This window comes from Onychomys torridus, chromosome 10 (genome assembly GCF_903995425.1).
Source record: "Onychomys torridus chromosome 10, mOncTor1.1, whole genome shotgun sequence".
NCBI lineage: Eukaryota > Metazoa > Chordata > Mammalia > Rodentia > Cricetidae > Onychomys > Onychomys torridus.
The window spans coordinates 37,919,089-37,935,657 of NC_050452.1; the positions used below are offsets into that span (position 1 = coordinate 37,919,089).

General features: G+C 40.9%; 1 protein-coding gene across 2 annotated transcripts in view; it reads left to right on the forward strand.

The window, feature by feature from the left end:
• Corin (corin, serine peptidase) overlaps positions 1-16,569 on the forward strand; it is a 240,972-nt gene that overhangs the window by 30,796 nt on the left and 193,607 nt on the right. For both annotated transcript variants that reach the window (XM_036201349.1, XM_036201347.1), the window contains exon 3: positions 14,770-14,976. In XM_036201349.1, coding sequence (XP_036057242.1) covers positions 14,770-14,976 — 207 coding nt within the window. The remainder of the gene's footprint in view (positions 1-14,769; positions 14,977-16,569) is intronic.

Sequence of the window (16,569 nt, forward strand, 5' to 3'; positions counted from 1 at the left end):
TTCAACACACGCTCTAAATGTCACATCGGCAATCAGGTAATATGTGCTGAGGATTCCTTCATTTGTCCGTCTCAGTTCAATGGATAACAGCCTAAGTTAGAAAGGCAGTCTCTTGGAAGCCAACAACGTATTTTGACTGCTGTCCGCTGATGTTTCGAATCAGGCTCCTTCCAATGCATGTAATCAAATGAAACAGGATATAAACAGCAAGATAGGGAAGATCAAATTCCATCACTAAAGATTTAAACATTGTAATTTCATCAAAGCAGTCTATTATTTTCTCATAAATTAGCTTAAGAAAACAATACATTTAGAATTGACAAGGAAATTAATTCCAGTAAATATAAATGCCTATTTATTGGTCACTGGTTTTCAAAGCTTTGAGGAGGATTGTGTCAGGATTATCTTTGGCTATTATTGTACATGTTAGGATCATATGTGATATTTATTATAAAGTGATACTGTAATATCTTGGTATCCACAGAGCATTTATTCTAAGGCTTCCCAAGATACTAAAACCCATAGTAGCATATAGCATACATCCCTTATATGAAATGATGGAGTATTTGTGTACAGCCTATGTACATCCTCTGGTTACTTAAAGTCAACTTTAGGTCTCTCATAGGGTCTAATAAAATGTGAATGTAATGTTAGTAGTTGCTCTACTGTTTAGGGAATCATGAGAAGAAAATATAGTCTGTAGATGTTCAGGGCAGATGCAATTTCTTTTTGCCCCCAATGTTGTCCATTTGTAGTTAGTTGAATCTGTGGATATAGAGGAGGGATTGTTTGTTGCTGTGAGAACATTTGACACTCATTGTGATGGGCAGTGGGTTATGGTCAGAAGCTCTTTTCATGGAAGAGGAAATCTGATCATGTTTATGTTTGCAAACGATGGCAGAGTTAGATACTGGACTTGGCAGGAAGAAGTAAAGGAAAGGGGGACTAGCTTAGGGTTCTGGCTCTGACCTAAATAAAGATTAACTCAAGTTTCCAATCAAGTCTTGGGTACATTAAAATAAGTAGAAATCAAGATGGATTGGGTTTGAGGGTAAGAGAGGAAAAGAATCAAGGCTGATTCACAGCTTTCTGGCTTGGGTAGCCAGGTTATTGAGGCCATGTGTTCAGGGAGAGTAGTGTGATGCAGGCAGGTGGAGGGCTCATTGGAAGATCATTTTGTACATCAGGGATACCAAGAGACAACTGAGTTCAGCGGACTCACAACCTCCATGCTTAAGTCTTCTGTAAATTCAGGCTTGGCCAAGAAATCAAGGGATATAAGAATTCCAATATGGTGTTTTCTTGGGGAAATTTCAGGAGAAATTAAAGCTATATATGATATTTGTTTTCTGGTTGTCTTTTGAATTTGCCTCCACCCCATTGCCCCAGGCCTGCAGCTGAGGCATCAACAGGGATGCTGAGATGGAGCCCCGCTGCCTTGAAGGATGAAGGAGTATCAGGCATAACTGAAGAAGCAGGTGTTTGTGAAACATGAAGAGAAAATGTATTAATTAAAAGCCAAGGACAGAGATCAGATAAAGAAAAATGTGCATCAGGAGACAGAGGAAGGATGGCCAGAGGAAAGAGAAAGGGATCTGGGAACCCTGAGTTTTTCCGATGCTGAGACAAGTATGTGGATAGAGAGTGGCCAAGCAGGAGAAGGACAGAGAAGGGCCTAGTCCAGGAGGCTAGGAGGTTGACTAGTGGATGTATCAGCGGCCATTCCCTCTGTGGCCAGCTGCAGGTTGAGGCCAGTCAATAGCTCTTAGCCTCATTATTGCCATGCTCTTCCAAGATCAACTTCCAACAGCCTTGCCCATCCTCCCTTCTTCTCTGTGTTTGCTGTGCCTGCATTTTGTCCAGATTGGTAGTTTTCATCTCTGGGAACATCTGTCTCCTAGGCGCTTCTTTGGTCACAGCACCATCACTGTTAAAATTCTTTCTCATCGTATGATGAATGGCTCACACACCCTGAGGAATATTTCCTTTTATTCTCAAGGTCCCATGCTCATTTAAATTTAAACACATGTTGAAGAGCCTCCATGCTCGGTAACTGTAGGAGAGGATGCTACTGAAGCATGGCTGGCTAGTGTTTGCTTCATTTTTATTAGTTCTTTGAGAATTTTGCACAATATATTTTAATCATGCTCACCCTTCCCCTGACTCATCTTAGGTCCACCCCTCCTTCTCTGTCCACCCTAATTTATTTCATCTTTTTTAAAAAAATACCCATCAAGTCTAGTTTGTGTTGTACATATAATCTTAGATCTGGGGCTGGAGAGATGGCTCAGTGGTTAAGGGCACCAACCGCTCTTCTGGAGGTCCTGAGTTCAGTTCTCAGCAACCACATGGTGGCTCACAACCACTTGTAATGAGATCTGGTGCCCTCTTCTGGCCTGCAGGGACACATGCGGGCAGAACACTGTATATATAATAAATAAATAAATCTTTAAAAAAAAAATAAAAACCTTAGATCTGTGGCTTTCCACGGAAGCCTGGTGACTTAGCAGGGGCTACAGTCTTCAAGAAAACTGATTGTCCCTCTCACAGCAGTTACCAGTGGCCAATAGCTTCTTAGCCAGGGGTGGGACCTGATGGCCACCTCCACTTCCCGTGCTGGGGATGTGGTCTGACTTGAAATTGCAGAGGCCTTTCGCATACTGTCACAACCGTTCCGAGTTCATATGTGCAGTTACTCTGGTGACTGACAGCCAGCATTTTGGGCTCTTTGTGAGCTGTTTGCTCATTCTTCACCTATGGTCTTAAAGAGAATGAATCAAAATGTCATCTTTTTTTTAAAAAAAATACGTATTTATTTATTACATATACAGTGTTCTGCCTGCATCCCTGCAGGCCAGAAGAGGGCACCAGATTTCAATACAGATAGTTGTGAGCCATCATGTGGTTGCTGGGAATTGAACTCAGGGCCTCTGGAAGAACAACCAGTGCCCTTAACCTCTGAGCCATCTCTCCAGCCCATGCCATCATTTTTGGTGGCCAAATAATATTCCATTCTATGGATATTCTAATGTTTTTCCCTTGACTAATAGATGAACATCATTCGAATTTCTTCCAGCTTTGTACCTCTAGTTTACCTGATATCCTGCTATGAATATTCATGTGTAAGTTTTTGTGGTTATAAACATTTTCATTTCTCTTAAGCCTACACCAGCAGTAGAATTTTGTACACTTATGTGTGGCACTGTGGAGGCTATCGATTTGCACCCACCCCTAAATTATGTCTTGCTTGTTTGCTGGAAACTTTTACAAAATAGGAATCTTCTGACGCATCTTCAGAAGCATTTTTCTATGTTCTGCACAGCATAATTTCATAGTGAAGCAATATCTTTCCCCCATAAACATTTCATATTTTATTACTGAGATGCATGCTGTTGTAATGTGCACCACAGCCCCTTTATATCTTTGTTACTAAACTCTCATTAAATCCTGCTTACTTTAGAGAAGTTCTAATTGTTGGGGGAGAGAATTCCATGTTTTCCCAACTCTTGCTGTTGCTCATGTGTTCATGTGGACTGCTCAGGGGTACCGGGACACAGGTTGTACTATTTATTCGGCATGCAGAGTCTCACACCACACTTAACAGGAGCTGCTAAGGAGAAGGTTAGGTTTGCATCTCTAAGCTCTTCAGAAGCTTGAATTGTCTATATGGATCCTAAGATGTGGATGTAAAATAAAGATTGGGGAATTTGAAAGAAACTGAAATGTAAGAAAGTTTATTATAGCTGGGATTTTGTTTCTTTGGTGATTGTGCAGTCCTGATGGAAGGAAGGAAGGATTGCCTTTTGAGAGATGATGTCATTTATTTAGAAGAACTAAAGGCAGAGCCGGACTGATCCAGCAGTTAAGAACACAGGATGCCCTTGCAGTTTGGTCCAAACAGGACTTGAGTTTGGTTCCCGGCACCCATACCTGGCAGCTTGTAACACAGGTAACTCTAGTTCCAGGGAGCTGGACACCCTCTTCAGGCCTCCTCATCACAGGCACTACAGAATAACTGCCATGCAGCTCCACATTTCTTCCATTTTTTTTTTTTTTTTTGTTGTTGCCAGCCTAGCCTTTAACAGCTTAGCCATCTCTTCAGTCCACATCTCCACATTTCATACGGGCTCTGCAAGGATACTCTGCACTACTCGGTCTGGTTAGAACTCATACTTTCACCTGACACTGTGCTTTGCTGCTCTAGAGAGCTTGGTTCTGATAGGCTCTACTTTGGTGTCATGGATGTAGCCTCTCCATTAGCTACGCTTGACTGCTGAAAGAACCCTGGTTGGCCAGACAATCTCAACCACGTGTGTATTCTCTTGCAAGGGAGAAATGTACAAAGTGGCCTTGGGAGGAGGTAACTAACCATCCCTAAGATAAGTTTAATCTATTTACCTGTTTTGTGTTATCATGCATGTCATCCGTGAACATCTGTGCAGGCTATAAAACCTTCCATAAACCCACCAGCAAAGCATTAGTCTTTATGTCAGTTGTCTCTCTGGGAACTCCAGCTTGACGTTCCCACAACCACCTGGAGCTGACTCTTCATCTGTTTCAGCCCCTCTCATTCCTTCTGGAGTGCTTCAGCAGCTTGTGAACCCCATTCTCACACCAGCTTAACCACTGAAAGCCTCCAGAACTTCTACCTCATAAAGGTCGCATCTCATTGTGGAGCTTGGCAAAGCATTAAAGCCCTATCCAGTTCCTAGGTCTTTGCTCAATTAACTGCCTTCTTAACTCTCCTGTGAACACCGACCTATGAAGCCCAGTGAACTTGCTGCCAAACACTGCCTCTCTCATGCCCAATTTTCTCAGCAACACCTGTTTTTCTATTGTCTTTCAGTTCCTATGTTCATGGTAGTCAAGCATCACTAATGGCTATTTTGAGCTAGTCCATCAGGCATTGATCTCCCTTGTATTTCCTTGGGCTACACAGTCTTTTCTCAGAGAGGTATGAGTTATTGCCCATTTCTCCACTTTCAAAGATCTAAGACTGATTGGTCTACACCTCTGCCCTACAGCCTCTCGAGTAGGCTGTCGAGAGTCCTTAGATTTCTTCTTAAAGTCTTCCCCACTTCAAGTCATTCAGAGGTAGAGTAATGGTCTGTACTAGTCTGTTATTAATGCCCTGCCTACAATGTCACATGTGGATTTCCTCTTCCTTTCTAAAGCAATATCTTCTGTTACTCCTACCTTGTTCTCTCTGTCCGGACCATTCAAATTTTACCATAAATTCCAAGTTTTGGGGTGCTAAGAACCTCTTTTGCACAGAACTAATTTTTATTCTCTCTAGTACCTTGCCAGACACAAGAGATGACAAGCCCATCTCATCTTTTTGTTTTAAAATTTTATTTTTCCGCCTGGAAGCTAGTATGCAAGATATCATCTGTCTTTTTCACATTGTTATTCCTCCCTTGTGCATGCATGTTCCTTCTGGGTAGACAGTTGGGACTCAGTTGCATGTCATACCATCACACATTTGTTATACTAACTTGCTTTCTATTTTGTCCTATAAATGCTACTTTTGAGAATTTTTATATATTCTCTATTGGTTATTTTAAAGGCATCCCCACAACCCCATAGGACACTGTATTCAAGGAAATGTGCCACCCTATACTAAGTGTACAAAGATAGCTACCCTGGGATTCCCCATTGTTGGGGAATATTATTTTAAAGTGTGTTACTTTTGTTTATGTTGAGTTTATTTAACTCCGTGAAGCTGTGATACTTTGCCTGTCTAAAACACCTAACCATCTGATAAAGAGCTGAAAGCCAATAGTGAGTCAGTAGAAAGGAGGCAGGGCTGGTAGGCAGAAAGAAAAAAAAATAGAAGGAGAAATCTGGGAGAGGAGAGAAAAAGGAAAGGAGGACACAAGGGGCCAGCCATCCAGCCACCCAGTTGCATAGCTAGTCACAGAGTAAAAGTAAGATTACAGAAGTAAGAAGAGGAAAAAGGTAAATGAGATGATCAAAGTTAAGAAAATCTGGCTAGCAACAAGCCAACCTAAGGCTGGGCATTTATAATTAAGAATAAGCCTCTGTATGTGATTTATTTGGGAGCTGGGTGGTGGGTCCCCCAAAAGAGTAAAAGAAAAACCAACAGCACCCCATCCTCAGATAGCTCAGCCTTATCCATATGTATTATCACTCATAGCAGAGACCATACTATGTTTCACTCATCTTCAGTTATATTGGTACTTGTTGGGAGTCATGTTGCAAATAGTCTCCTCTTTACCCTTCATTTTGTTGTTTCCTTTGCTGTACATAATCTTCCTAATTTCAGATAGTCTCTCTAATCTAGTTTTGCTTTTCTTTTTGCCAGTGTATTAGTGCCAACTGCGTTGTGTGGTGTTTCCTGGGGAGATGTGAATAACTATCTGTTCACCTTAGATATAGCTCGGTTGACAGAACCAAGACATGATTCCACTCAATCAGCCTTTGTGAACCATTGAGATACTGGGACTGCCCTCAGGAGTGTGGGAGATGTCCGCAGCTGCATCACCAGAAGGCCCTCCCCAGCATGGATGATGCCTCATGAAAACACCATCCCTGGGGTTTAAAGGACAACTTGTAGGTGGACCTACTGAAGTCCTTTTCCCCAGCAAGTGTTTACTGCCTATATAACCACAGGGAGGGGCCTTGTGGGTCTTGTAACATTCTATCTCAAGAGCCCCGTTCTCTTATATGAGGGACATTTGAATCAAGGAAACAGTGACATGACAGCCACCCTGATACCAGTGAGGTGATGTCTCAGTGAGGGTTTGTTTTGTTTTTATGAATATTAATGCCTTTGAACATTCAATGATGATTGTTGTTGTTGTTGTCTTCGTTGGAGAATAGTCTGTCCTTTGCTCACTTTTAGAACTTGGGCTGTTTTGTTGCTATTGAGTTGTGTGAGTTCCTTATATATTTTGGACACTGACCCTCTGTCAGATACAGTCTCCATCATCTTTCTGTTTTGCTTATTGTTTCCTTTTCTGTGAACAAGCCTTCGTACTTGCTGTAGTGACATTAGACTGTCTTTGTATTTATGGATTGTGCTTCAGTGCCACGTTGATGCCCACAACATGAAAAAATACTAAGAAATCATTAGAAACAAACTTGAGCAGGGTGATCAAATGCATGATCATCAAATTCGATGGCACTCTCAAAGAATGGATGGAAGCAGATGGAAGTGGGCGGAAGATGTTTTATGTTCATTGATTAATACTGTTACAGAGCAATCCATACTGTTGTTACAGACATTGCACTACCCAAGGCAGTTCCTAGCTTTGATTCAGTAGCTAGCCAAACTCCAGGAGGAAAACAAATCCTAAAATTCATATGGACCCTCAACAGACATCTACATAACCAGAGCAATCTTGAGCAAAAACAAAGTTAGAGGCTATCACACTTGCTGATTTGAAAAAATGAATTTTAAAGGCAGTTACCAAAACCACATAGGCGCTGGCATTACAGCAGACATGGAGACCCATAGACAGAACGGGGATCAGACTCTACTCCCTTTCTACTGATATGTATGCCCCCCCAGTCTTCAGCGAGGGAGCTGAGAATGGACAGATGAGAATACAATAGTCTCTGAAACAAGATGTGTTAGGAAACCTGGGAATCCACACAGAAAAAAGAATAGAACTGAACAATTTCACTGAAAAGAAAGTCACACCAAAATAGGTTATTACTGGAACATAAGATTTGAAGCCATAATATTCTTAGGAGGACTTGGGGTCAGGGCTTTTTACTGTTCATCTTGACATTGATGTCTTGGTTGACCCCCACCCCCCTTTACTTCTATGGGTTTGAGGGTTGGGGTTTAGCTTCCCATGTGCTAAGCCAATGTTTTGCTACTAAACCACACTCCAACCCTTTGGTTGAGGTTTTTTTTTTTTTTTTTTTTAATAGGTAGTTCCTGGTGGCAAATGCCTTTTTCTCTTTTAAGATTTATTTATTTATTATGCATACAGTAATGGTTGCTAGATCTCATTACAGATGGTTGTGAGCCACCATGTGGGTGCTGGAAGAGCAGTTGGTGCTCTTAACCTCTGAGCCATCTCTTCAGCCCTTGGTTGGGATTTTTAACACTTGCATTTGGTGCTGTGTAGAGAATGGTGTGATATGGATTGAATGTGTACCATGGAATCTTAATAGTTGTGGGGTTTGGCTTGAACTGACTTTTTTTTTTTTTTTTTTTTGGCCAGAGCTGAGGACCGAACCCAGGGCCTTGCGCTTGCTAGGCAAGCGCTCTACCACTGAGCTAAATCCCCAACCCCTTGAACTGACTTTTAAAACTGTTGTTCAAGTCAATTTTGTTTCAGCAACACTGTGGTCTAAAAGTCTCACTGGAAGGATGCTGAATCTTCCTTTCCCAGGCTGTTGAAGTCTCGTGTACAAAAGCTTTAAACTCATCAATGTCGACAATTAATTGTTCTCGCTTTATCTGCAGGCTTATGGAGAGGGGACTGAAGTCACCTCTCTAACTTTCTTTGTGTGATGAACGCTCTAGATATGGCTTGTTAGACTTTTCATGTTTTGACATGAAGAAGAATGAGAAGGCAGGGTGGTAGAGAGAGCTCAGGGGATGTGACTCACATCTTCCACCCACTTCTCTTGAACTCAAGGGAAAAATAGTCTTCAAAAGTGGTGCCCCTTCCCTCAAGCAGCTAGTTGAATCTGAGAGCGCTGAAGTAGAAACTACATCTCTAAACATTTGGAATTAGAAGACTCTCGACTTCTTAATCCATAATGTTGGATCCTGAGCATCATTATCAAGTGAAACACTCCCCAGATTCTTATTTATACCAGAAGGTATAAGGTTCCTGATGATCTGTCATGACTTCATTTTTTATTGCTTATATAAATCTTCAGATTCCCCTCATAACTTTGGCTTTCTGGTGCAGATTCACCAACAGAGTTTTCAAATACAAGCACGTGTCTTCGGCAAGTTCTTAGGTTAAGTTAGATCCATGCCTCAGGTTTCCTGAAATGATGATCAAAGGGTTTGGACCGTGACTGCAGTCTTTGGACCAAATAGCACATCCTCCTGGGGACCCTGACCTGCAGAATGCAGGCTCAGGCCCCACACCAGTGATATCACTTGGGGATCCCTGGACCTCTATCTATCCTTCCCTCCCTGTAATAAATCTTCCTTTTTCTGTAGGCCAGTAGATCATTCTTATCAAGTCTACCAAAGCCTTTTTATCTAGGATGCTGTATCTGGAACTGATAGTTATTTGAACCAGACTTTGAAACGAGGAGCCTATGTCTTCTCTCTGTGTTTAGTTCCCTTAAGCTCATCTTTCTCTGTTTGTCCAGTGAATGTCAAGGTGTCTGTCCTAAGCTCCATTCTCGATTACTCTCATCTCTTTCTTGGCAACGTCATCCATTCCCATCACTCCATTAATCATTTCTACATCAACAAACAATTTCAGTGGAAGCCAGAGCAGGTTCTCTATGTTCTTCTGGGGCTTGAAATGAACAATTCCACAGGGGTGCCTTCCCTTAAGTGTAAGCATATGTGCTCTGGGAGCATGATAGAGGGGACATTTTGTGGGGAGCCTAGCAAGGCACTCTGCAGGAACTCTTTACATTGCTTCAGCTTGGTCCTTTCCCTTCAAAATTGCCAGGGATTTCGTACTGAATATGTGCAAAACAATTAGAACAACAGAAGCCGACAGGTTGCGTTTGCATTATCCATTATCCTTTTCATCAGCTAGGATTGGTTAGACACTGTTACGTAACAACAACACATCTCATGACATTAGTGGTTTTAAAACAGCACAAGACTAATTTCTCACTCACTCTACAAGTGATTTGTGGGATATTGCTGTGGAGTGTGTACCATTCAGGTCTTCCAGGGTCTGAACTGATGGAACAGCTGTCATCCCGAACTTTGTGGCTGGTGTGTAATGGGTCTGGAGACTGTTATAGCAGCAATTAAATGCCTCTGCCTAGAAGCAACACTTGTTAGTTTTGCTTGTGGCCTCAAACTTGTTGGAAGGCTGTACCCAAGAGGCCAGAGACTGCAATCCCCCCATGTTTCTTACTAGAAGGAGACAGAATGAAGTGTTTGGTGGTGAACAGCACTGAGGACAAGCATGCTTACCATGTATGTGAGTGCTGCCTGAGTCCCACATATGAAAACCTTCCCCACTTGCTTTTACTGTTTTTACTTCTGGAAGTTCTATTTGTTTTTACTGCATTTGCCTTGAGTCAGAGCCTAGCTTTCTCACTTAGATCGTAACAATGGCTCCTAATTCTGCTCGGTACTTGATCCCTTTAAACATCACCTTTCCAACACAGTGGTGACCTTCACAACTGACCTCTACTGCTTTCCAGCCTTTCCTCTGGTACCCCATGTGCTAGCCGTGTTTAATTACTTGCTGCGAGGCTTTTCTTTGCCTTTTGTTCTGTTTAGAAAAATGTCTTGTTCCCTATTATCATCCCTCTTATTCCTCACAAATACTCTGCTCCAATCTAGAAGATCTATAATCCTCCTTGCAGATTTCCAAGGATGCTTTTCCCTGAGAAATACTTTCCGACTTTCTCAATGGAGTGATGACTGTTTGCTCAGTTTCAGCCAGCAGACCATCCTATGCATGGCGTTCTCAAAGCACACGATTTGTAGTTTTTAGATTTCATGCTTGCTTTACTTAAGTAATCCCTGCACATGTTGATGGCAGGAACACGTTACTAAGTCATATGTTCCCAGAGAGAATAATTATGCAGTTCCTGGCATGTGGAGACTGTGAAGTAAATGTGTTACACACATCCAAAGACACAAAGATAAAATCACACCATCAAAGAAAGATTCTGCAAGTATATAATGATCTGTCTGTCTCTCTGTCTATCTATCTATCTATCATCTATCTATCTATCTATCTATCTACCTAACATCTGTCTATCATCTATCTATCTGTCTTTCTTTCTATCTATCTATCTATCTATCTATCTATCTATCGATCGATCGATCGATCGATCGATCTATCTATATTCCTATCTATCTATCTATCTATCTATCTATCTATCTATTTATCTGTCTATCTAACATCTATCTATCTATCTATCTATCTAACATCTGTCTATCTATGGGTCTATCTGTCTGTCTATCTATCTATTGCTCAGAGTGAGAATTATGTGTGTGCATGTGTTCTAACCCTGTTCTTGGACAAGTTAGCCATCATAAATTTCAGTTGCTTTCTCTGTGATACTCTGTAAGGAACGCTTACATGGTTTTGCTCATTTCATAGGCTTGCTAGGGGGTCAGCTCACTGATGCTTATAGTGAAGGCCCTTAGCAGCCTGTAGTAGTTCCTTACTACTGTGATAACAAATGATCACACTCTTGGTAGCTTCTAGCACGCCTTTGTTATCTTAGAGTTACAAAGGTTAGAAATACAAAATGGGTTTCACTGGGCAAAATTCCTTCTGGAAGTACTTAAGGAGTCATCCATTTCCTACTTGTTCTAATTTTCAGGAACATTGTCTCATTGAGTCTTTCCCATATTTTATGATTAAAACACACAGCTTTTTGTGGTTGATATATTGTGAACCCCAATAAACTTATTTGGGGGTTTGAGACAGAACAGCCAGTATATTAAATATAGGTTTAGGCAGTGGTTGCACACGCCTTTAATCCTAGCATTATGGAGGCAGAGATCCATCTGAATCTCTGTGAGTTCAAAGCCACACTGGAAACAGCCAGGCATGGTGACACACGCCTTTAATCCCAGGAAGTGATGGCAGGAAACAGAAAGTTATATAAGGCGTGAGGACCAGGAACTAGTGCCTTTTTAAGTTTTTAGGCTTTTGAGCAGCAGTTCAGCTGAAATCCATTTGGGTGAGGACACAGAGGCTTCCAGCTGAGGAAACAGGATCAGCTGAGGAATTGGCAAGGTGAGGTTAGCTATGGCTTGTTTTGCTTCTCTGATCTTTCAGCATTCACCCCCAATACCTGGCTCCCGGGTTTGTTTTTATTAATCAGACCTTTTAAGATTCTGGCTACAGCTTTCTGCCTAGAAGGACCCCTGTGAGTATAGTACAGTATGCTGAGAATTCAGGATAATGCTCCAACTTAAGATCCTTAGTTTAATTGTATCTGCAACACCTCTTTGTTACGTAAGATATACAAAGCCACACAGTCACAGGTTCAGAGAACTGGGATGTACCCATTTCAGAGGAAGCATTATCCTGATGATTTCTGTGTTCTTTCTCATTATGAAGCATTGTTATTATGTGGCAATTATCCTTAGAGCTACAGTTACTTCTCAGACCTTTTTAAATTAATTGTTTTTGTTTTAGAGTGCCCATTCACTTATGAGCCATACAACCTTGATGTAATTCACCATTTACTGATAATTTAGCTTGAAAGAACCATGGTATTTTCACTTCAAAAGTGTATTAAGTGCTTAACCTTGGAGATTTAGTGAGATTTAGCATTTGGTGATGCTGTAGTAAAAGAAAACTGAGATTTAAAAATGTCTTAATAGTACTAAGACCAAATTTCCGTTGTTGCATAGAAATGGCTAACAGCCATTGAGGCATTGTTATGAGCTAAGAGCTGTTGAAGTGTTCATACACAAGCATTGATGAGTGACGTCTCCACAGTGAGCCTCTAAACTTTAGAGTACTTCTATTTTCCTTATCTCACGGTACTTGAGCGTTTGCCCAAGAGTAGAAAAAAGCAGAGATGGAATTTTAAAGTTAAGGTGGGCAGGCTGCAGACATTGTACTGCTCACTCCAGCACCGAGGAGATCAGAATGGAGACAAGGATGGGTGACTTCAGGAGAATGAACTCTGTGCTTTGGGCCCTTAGGGCTCAGCATCTCTACAGTCCTCATCGTGGTACTATCTGAAATCATTTAGTATTGTTGACTTCTCATTTTTATGGTTTTTTTTTTTTTTTAATACTTACTAGGTGGCAACCAGCTGTGTTGGAAGTGGTCAGTTTCCAGAGATGCTTAAAACAAATTATCTAGGAAGTACTAACTCTTAAAAGTGCATCCTTTAAGTTACACCCAGCTCCCACCATCTGCACCATCTCTATTCTTTTCCTCCTCTCTGTTCTCTTTAGGTCTAAGGATTACTTGCGGAGTTGGTATCATCATGATGCGTGAACATCTACCCTTACGTGTTCCACTGGGTACCAGTTGTCGACCCTCTTCTATATATTAAATCAAATTATTCAGGCTAAAAGTACAGTTAGGAGATTTAGAAATGACTAATGTAAGCATCTAAATATGAACAAGTCTTCTCTTAAATATCCATCAGGAATGTCAACTTCAGCAACTGTCGAACATTATCTCTCTGTATTCTGACAAATTGCATCGCCACACAGAGGCAATGGCTAGGAAGCTGCCTGTTATTTTAAAGAAATGTGTTTTCTAAGTTAATGTTTTCTACAAACACCATTGTTTCCAAGGACTTCTTCAGCCAAGCAGATGCTAGTAGCATGTCTACCACCATGGTGAGGTTAAAAATATAAGCAAGAATATTAATAAGACTAGTGATCACAAAAATATTATGAACAACTGTTGAAACATTTCATATGGCAAGGAACTGATTTTAGTAGGATTACTCAGAGGTGTAGATGAAAGGAATTGGCATGGGCTGGAAGTATGTTGATGGAGTGTGCTGCCTACTCAGGGTTAGTATGGTAAGAATCAACTTAGTGAATCTTCTTATATAGCCACATTAACAGAAATATGTTATCTGAAAAATCTATGCAGAAATAAACAAGGAAAAGGAGTCATTCACACAGAAGTGAAATTACACGTAATGACAGAACATATGAAATCAGAAGGAGTCAATAAACTCAGATTATTGACGGTCATATTCACAAAGAGCCAAATGTAAGATTATTAAGCTCTGGCAATGCACCTTTTGTAATACTGAAGCGTACATGTGTACATGTGCTTTTTTTTTTTTTTTTTTGCAATTGGTGATAGATTCTGAATCATTTGAAAATTGAAAACAGTGGAGCAGGTGCCTTGTTTCTCCATGTGCCCCTGACATTACTTCGCAGCCTCTCGTGGTTAAAGAGTATGTTACCTACGTCACGAGGCTTCCTCTTTTGCCCAGCGTTTTATTTAGAGCCCTTTGGCAGATGAAGCTGTTGACCTTAGCTAGCCAGAGGCAGCTGCTTTGCTATTTTGATTTGGAGTGAATGTTATCTTCACGCAGACAAAAATTTTTTTTTTCCAGAGACTGATAGTAAACATTGTATTTATATTTCTTTTGTGTTTAATGGTCCACAGGAATATTTAGAAAAGTGACATCCAATTAGATCATTCACTGTAAATGCTTTTTAGAAAAAAATTCTCCCTTTGGTGTTTCCAAGGAAGGGCCGGTGTCACATTCCTTTGCTTTCATCGTTGGGCTCGACTACAGAGATGTGCTCACAAGACATAGTCTGCAATCTATTTTGATTGAGTTAAAAATACATGATCTCTTTCAAGGTCTTAAAAGTTCTGCCTAAAAAACAAAACAAAACAAAAACCAAGGGAATTATCAATAATCTTACATTTGGCTCTCTGTTTTGTGAATGTGACCAGTTAGTAATTGTAGTTTATTGACTCTTATTTCATATATTTATGCTGTTTTGGCTAAAGATGAAAGTAATTTATCTTCTCTATTTACTTTTTTGCTATAATTGGAATTTAATTCTTTTCAATTTGTATGATATTTTATAGTAAATGAGTCTGGTTATTTTTGTTTATTCCTAAATTTAATTAAACCCTGGAGAAATATACATACATGTATTTTGTCTTTCAGGGACATTAAAAAACGTTTATTTGAAATCAAATGGCAGTGAACCTTTCGTCACTGATGGTGAAGTTCAAGTCCCTGGTGTTTTCCCTGCAACTACAGTATATAATGAGAGCACAGGGGCACCCACGATGCCCCCAAGCCTATCCACTCCAGCCTGGACACCTAGAGCTGCTCCTTCTTTCTCTGGGGACCACAGTCTGAGGAATACAAGTAAGTCTAAAGTTGCTGAACACGAATGCCTTTGTCTGTGACAACTGATGCTGTGAAGTCACCCTCACAGGTCATATTGTGAGAGCCTAGTCGAGTGCCTGTCTTTTTAGGTCTGAAATGTCTGCAGCTCTGTGGTCAAGGCTGAGATGGAGTAGGGACCAGTCATGAGTCAATGTTTCTGAGCTATAGCCCTTTGTAAGAGTTCCTTGCCTCATTATGAGCCTTGTGTTAAAGTTACTTATTTTAGAAGTTATTAAGTTAGTAAGTGAGGTCACTTACTGTGTTCTCAAGACCTCGCTGGAGGGAGTCCCTAGCCATACAAGAAAAGGAGAGTATGGCTGAAAACTCACCCCTACTTGCTTTAGAGGTGTGCCCATGTTCTATGTCTCCTGCCTCCTTCTTTTATTGATGGTGACAGTTCCTTGACATCGTGGTGACTAAAAACAATCACACATTCAGGAAAATGGCAAGTGCTGAATTCCTTCTGGGTGAACTTCAAGGACAGAGTTGTTAGGATTTCCAGAAAAAGAGCTGGGCCAGAGAGAGAAAAGACAGAGTGTGGTGACATCCTCTGGAATGTGACTTGGTCCCTAGACAGCCCGAGACCTTCAGTAAAGTTACTTCACTACCAGAAGACCCGGTGGGATGGGTTTGTGTGCAAAGACATTCTCAAAAATACAAAAAGCGTGAAGTCCTTCTCTGGAGCCGTTCTGTCTGTTATTTATTTATTTATTTAATTTAGCTCCCTACAGCAAGGTGATGTCATTGGGAATTATACAAAACTCATCCATCCATGATCACCTTTTCCCCTCTCCCATCATGACACCCACAAGAGGAAATCACATCCTAGTCTGGGCCAGAGTATTTATTTTCATTCTGAACTAGGAAGGGAAAGCTTAAGTTGACTTTTAGCTATGAAGGTGTGGATTTGCCAGGACTTGAGAAAAAGCAGAATTATTTTGTTACTCCAAATTCAAAAGAGACAGACTGCTTCCATTTCACTATTTCCCAGTGTACCTACAGGTATTAGCCATCTCTTAGACTCAGTGTTCACCAGGGATCCAGAGGCAGACATGCTTCTGACCTGACAGATATTGCAAAGCAGAATTTGCCTCGTTGAAGTTATTTTCCTCAGGAGTTTAATTTTGAGGTTTCATATTTTGCTCAAGCACATCATCACTCTCAAGGACAGTGTTTTCCATCAGGAATGAAGAAGTCATTTACATAAAAACAGCCCAGTTAATGTGATCGTAATTACAACAATGGTTCTCCTCTTCCTCTAAGTGGATTTGCCTTGTAGTTTGAATGTTCTGACATTCATTAAGATTCAAATAAGTTTGACGAGCACATACCCTGGAGATTAAAAAAGAAAACACAGGGGGCTTGCTGTTCAGTTTGGAATTTTGATAGAACTCTTGACTAGTTGTTTCTCTTCCCCTGACTGGATAGGAACTTATTTTGACATGGAGATGAAATCCAGGTGAAATTACAATGATTACATGAGGAGACACTGAAGCCTTTGACCTTTGCTCATCTGTGTCGCTCCTGGGCTTGACTGCATGCTACTAGCCAGGGAACTTCCTGATACACAGT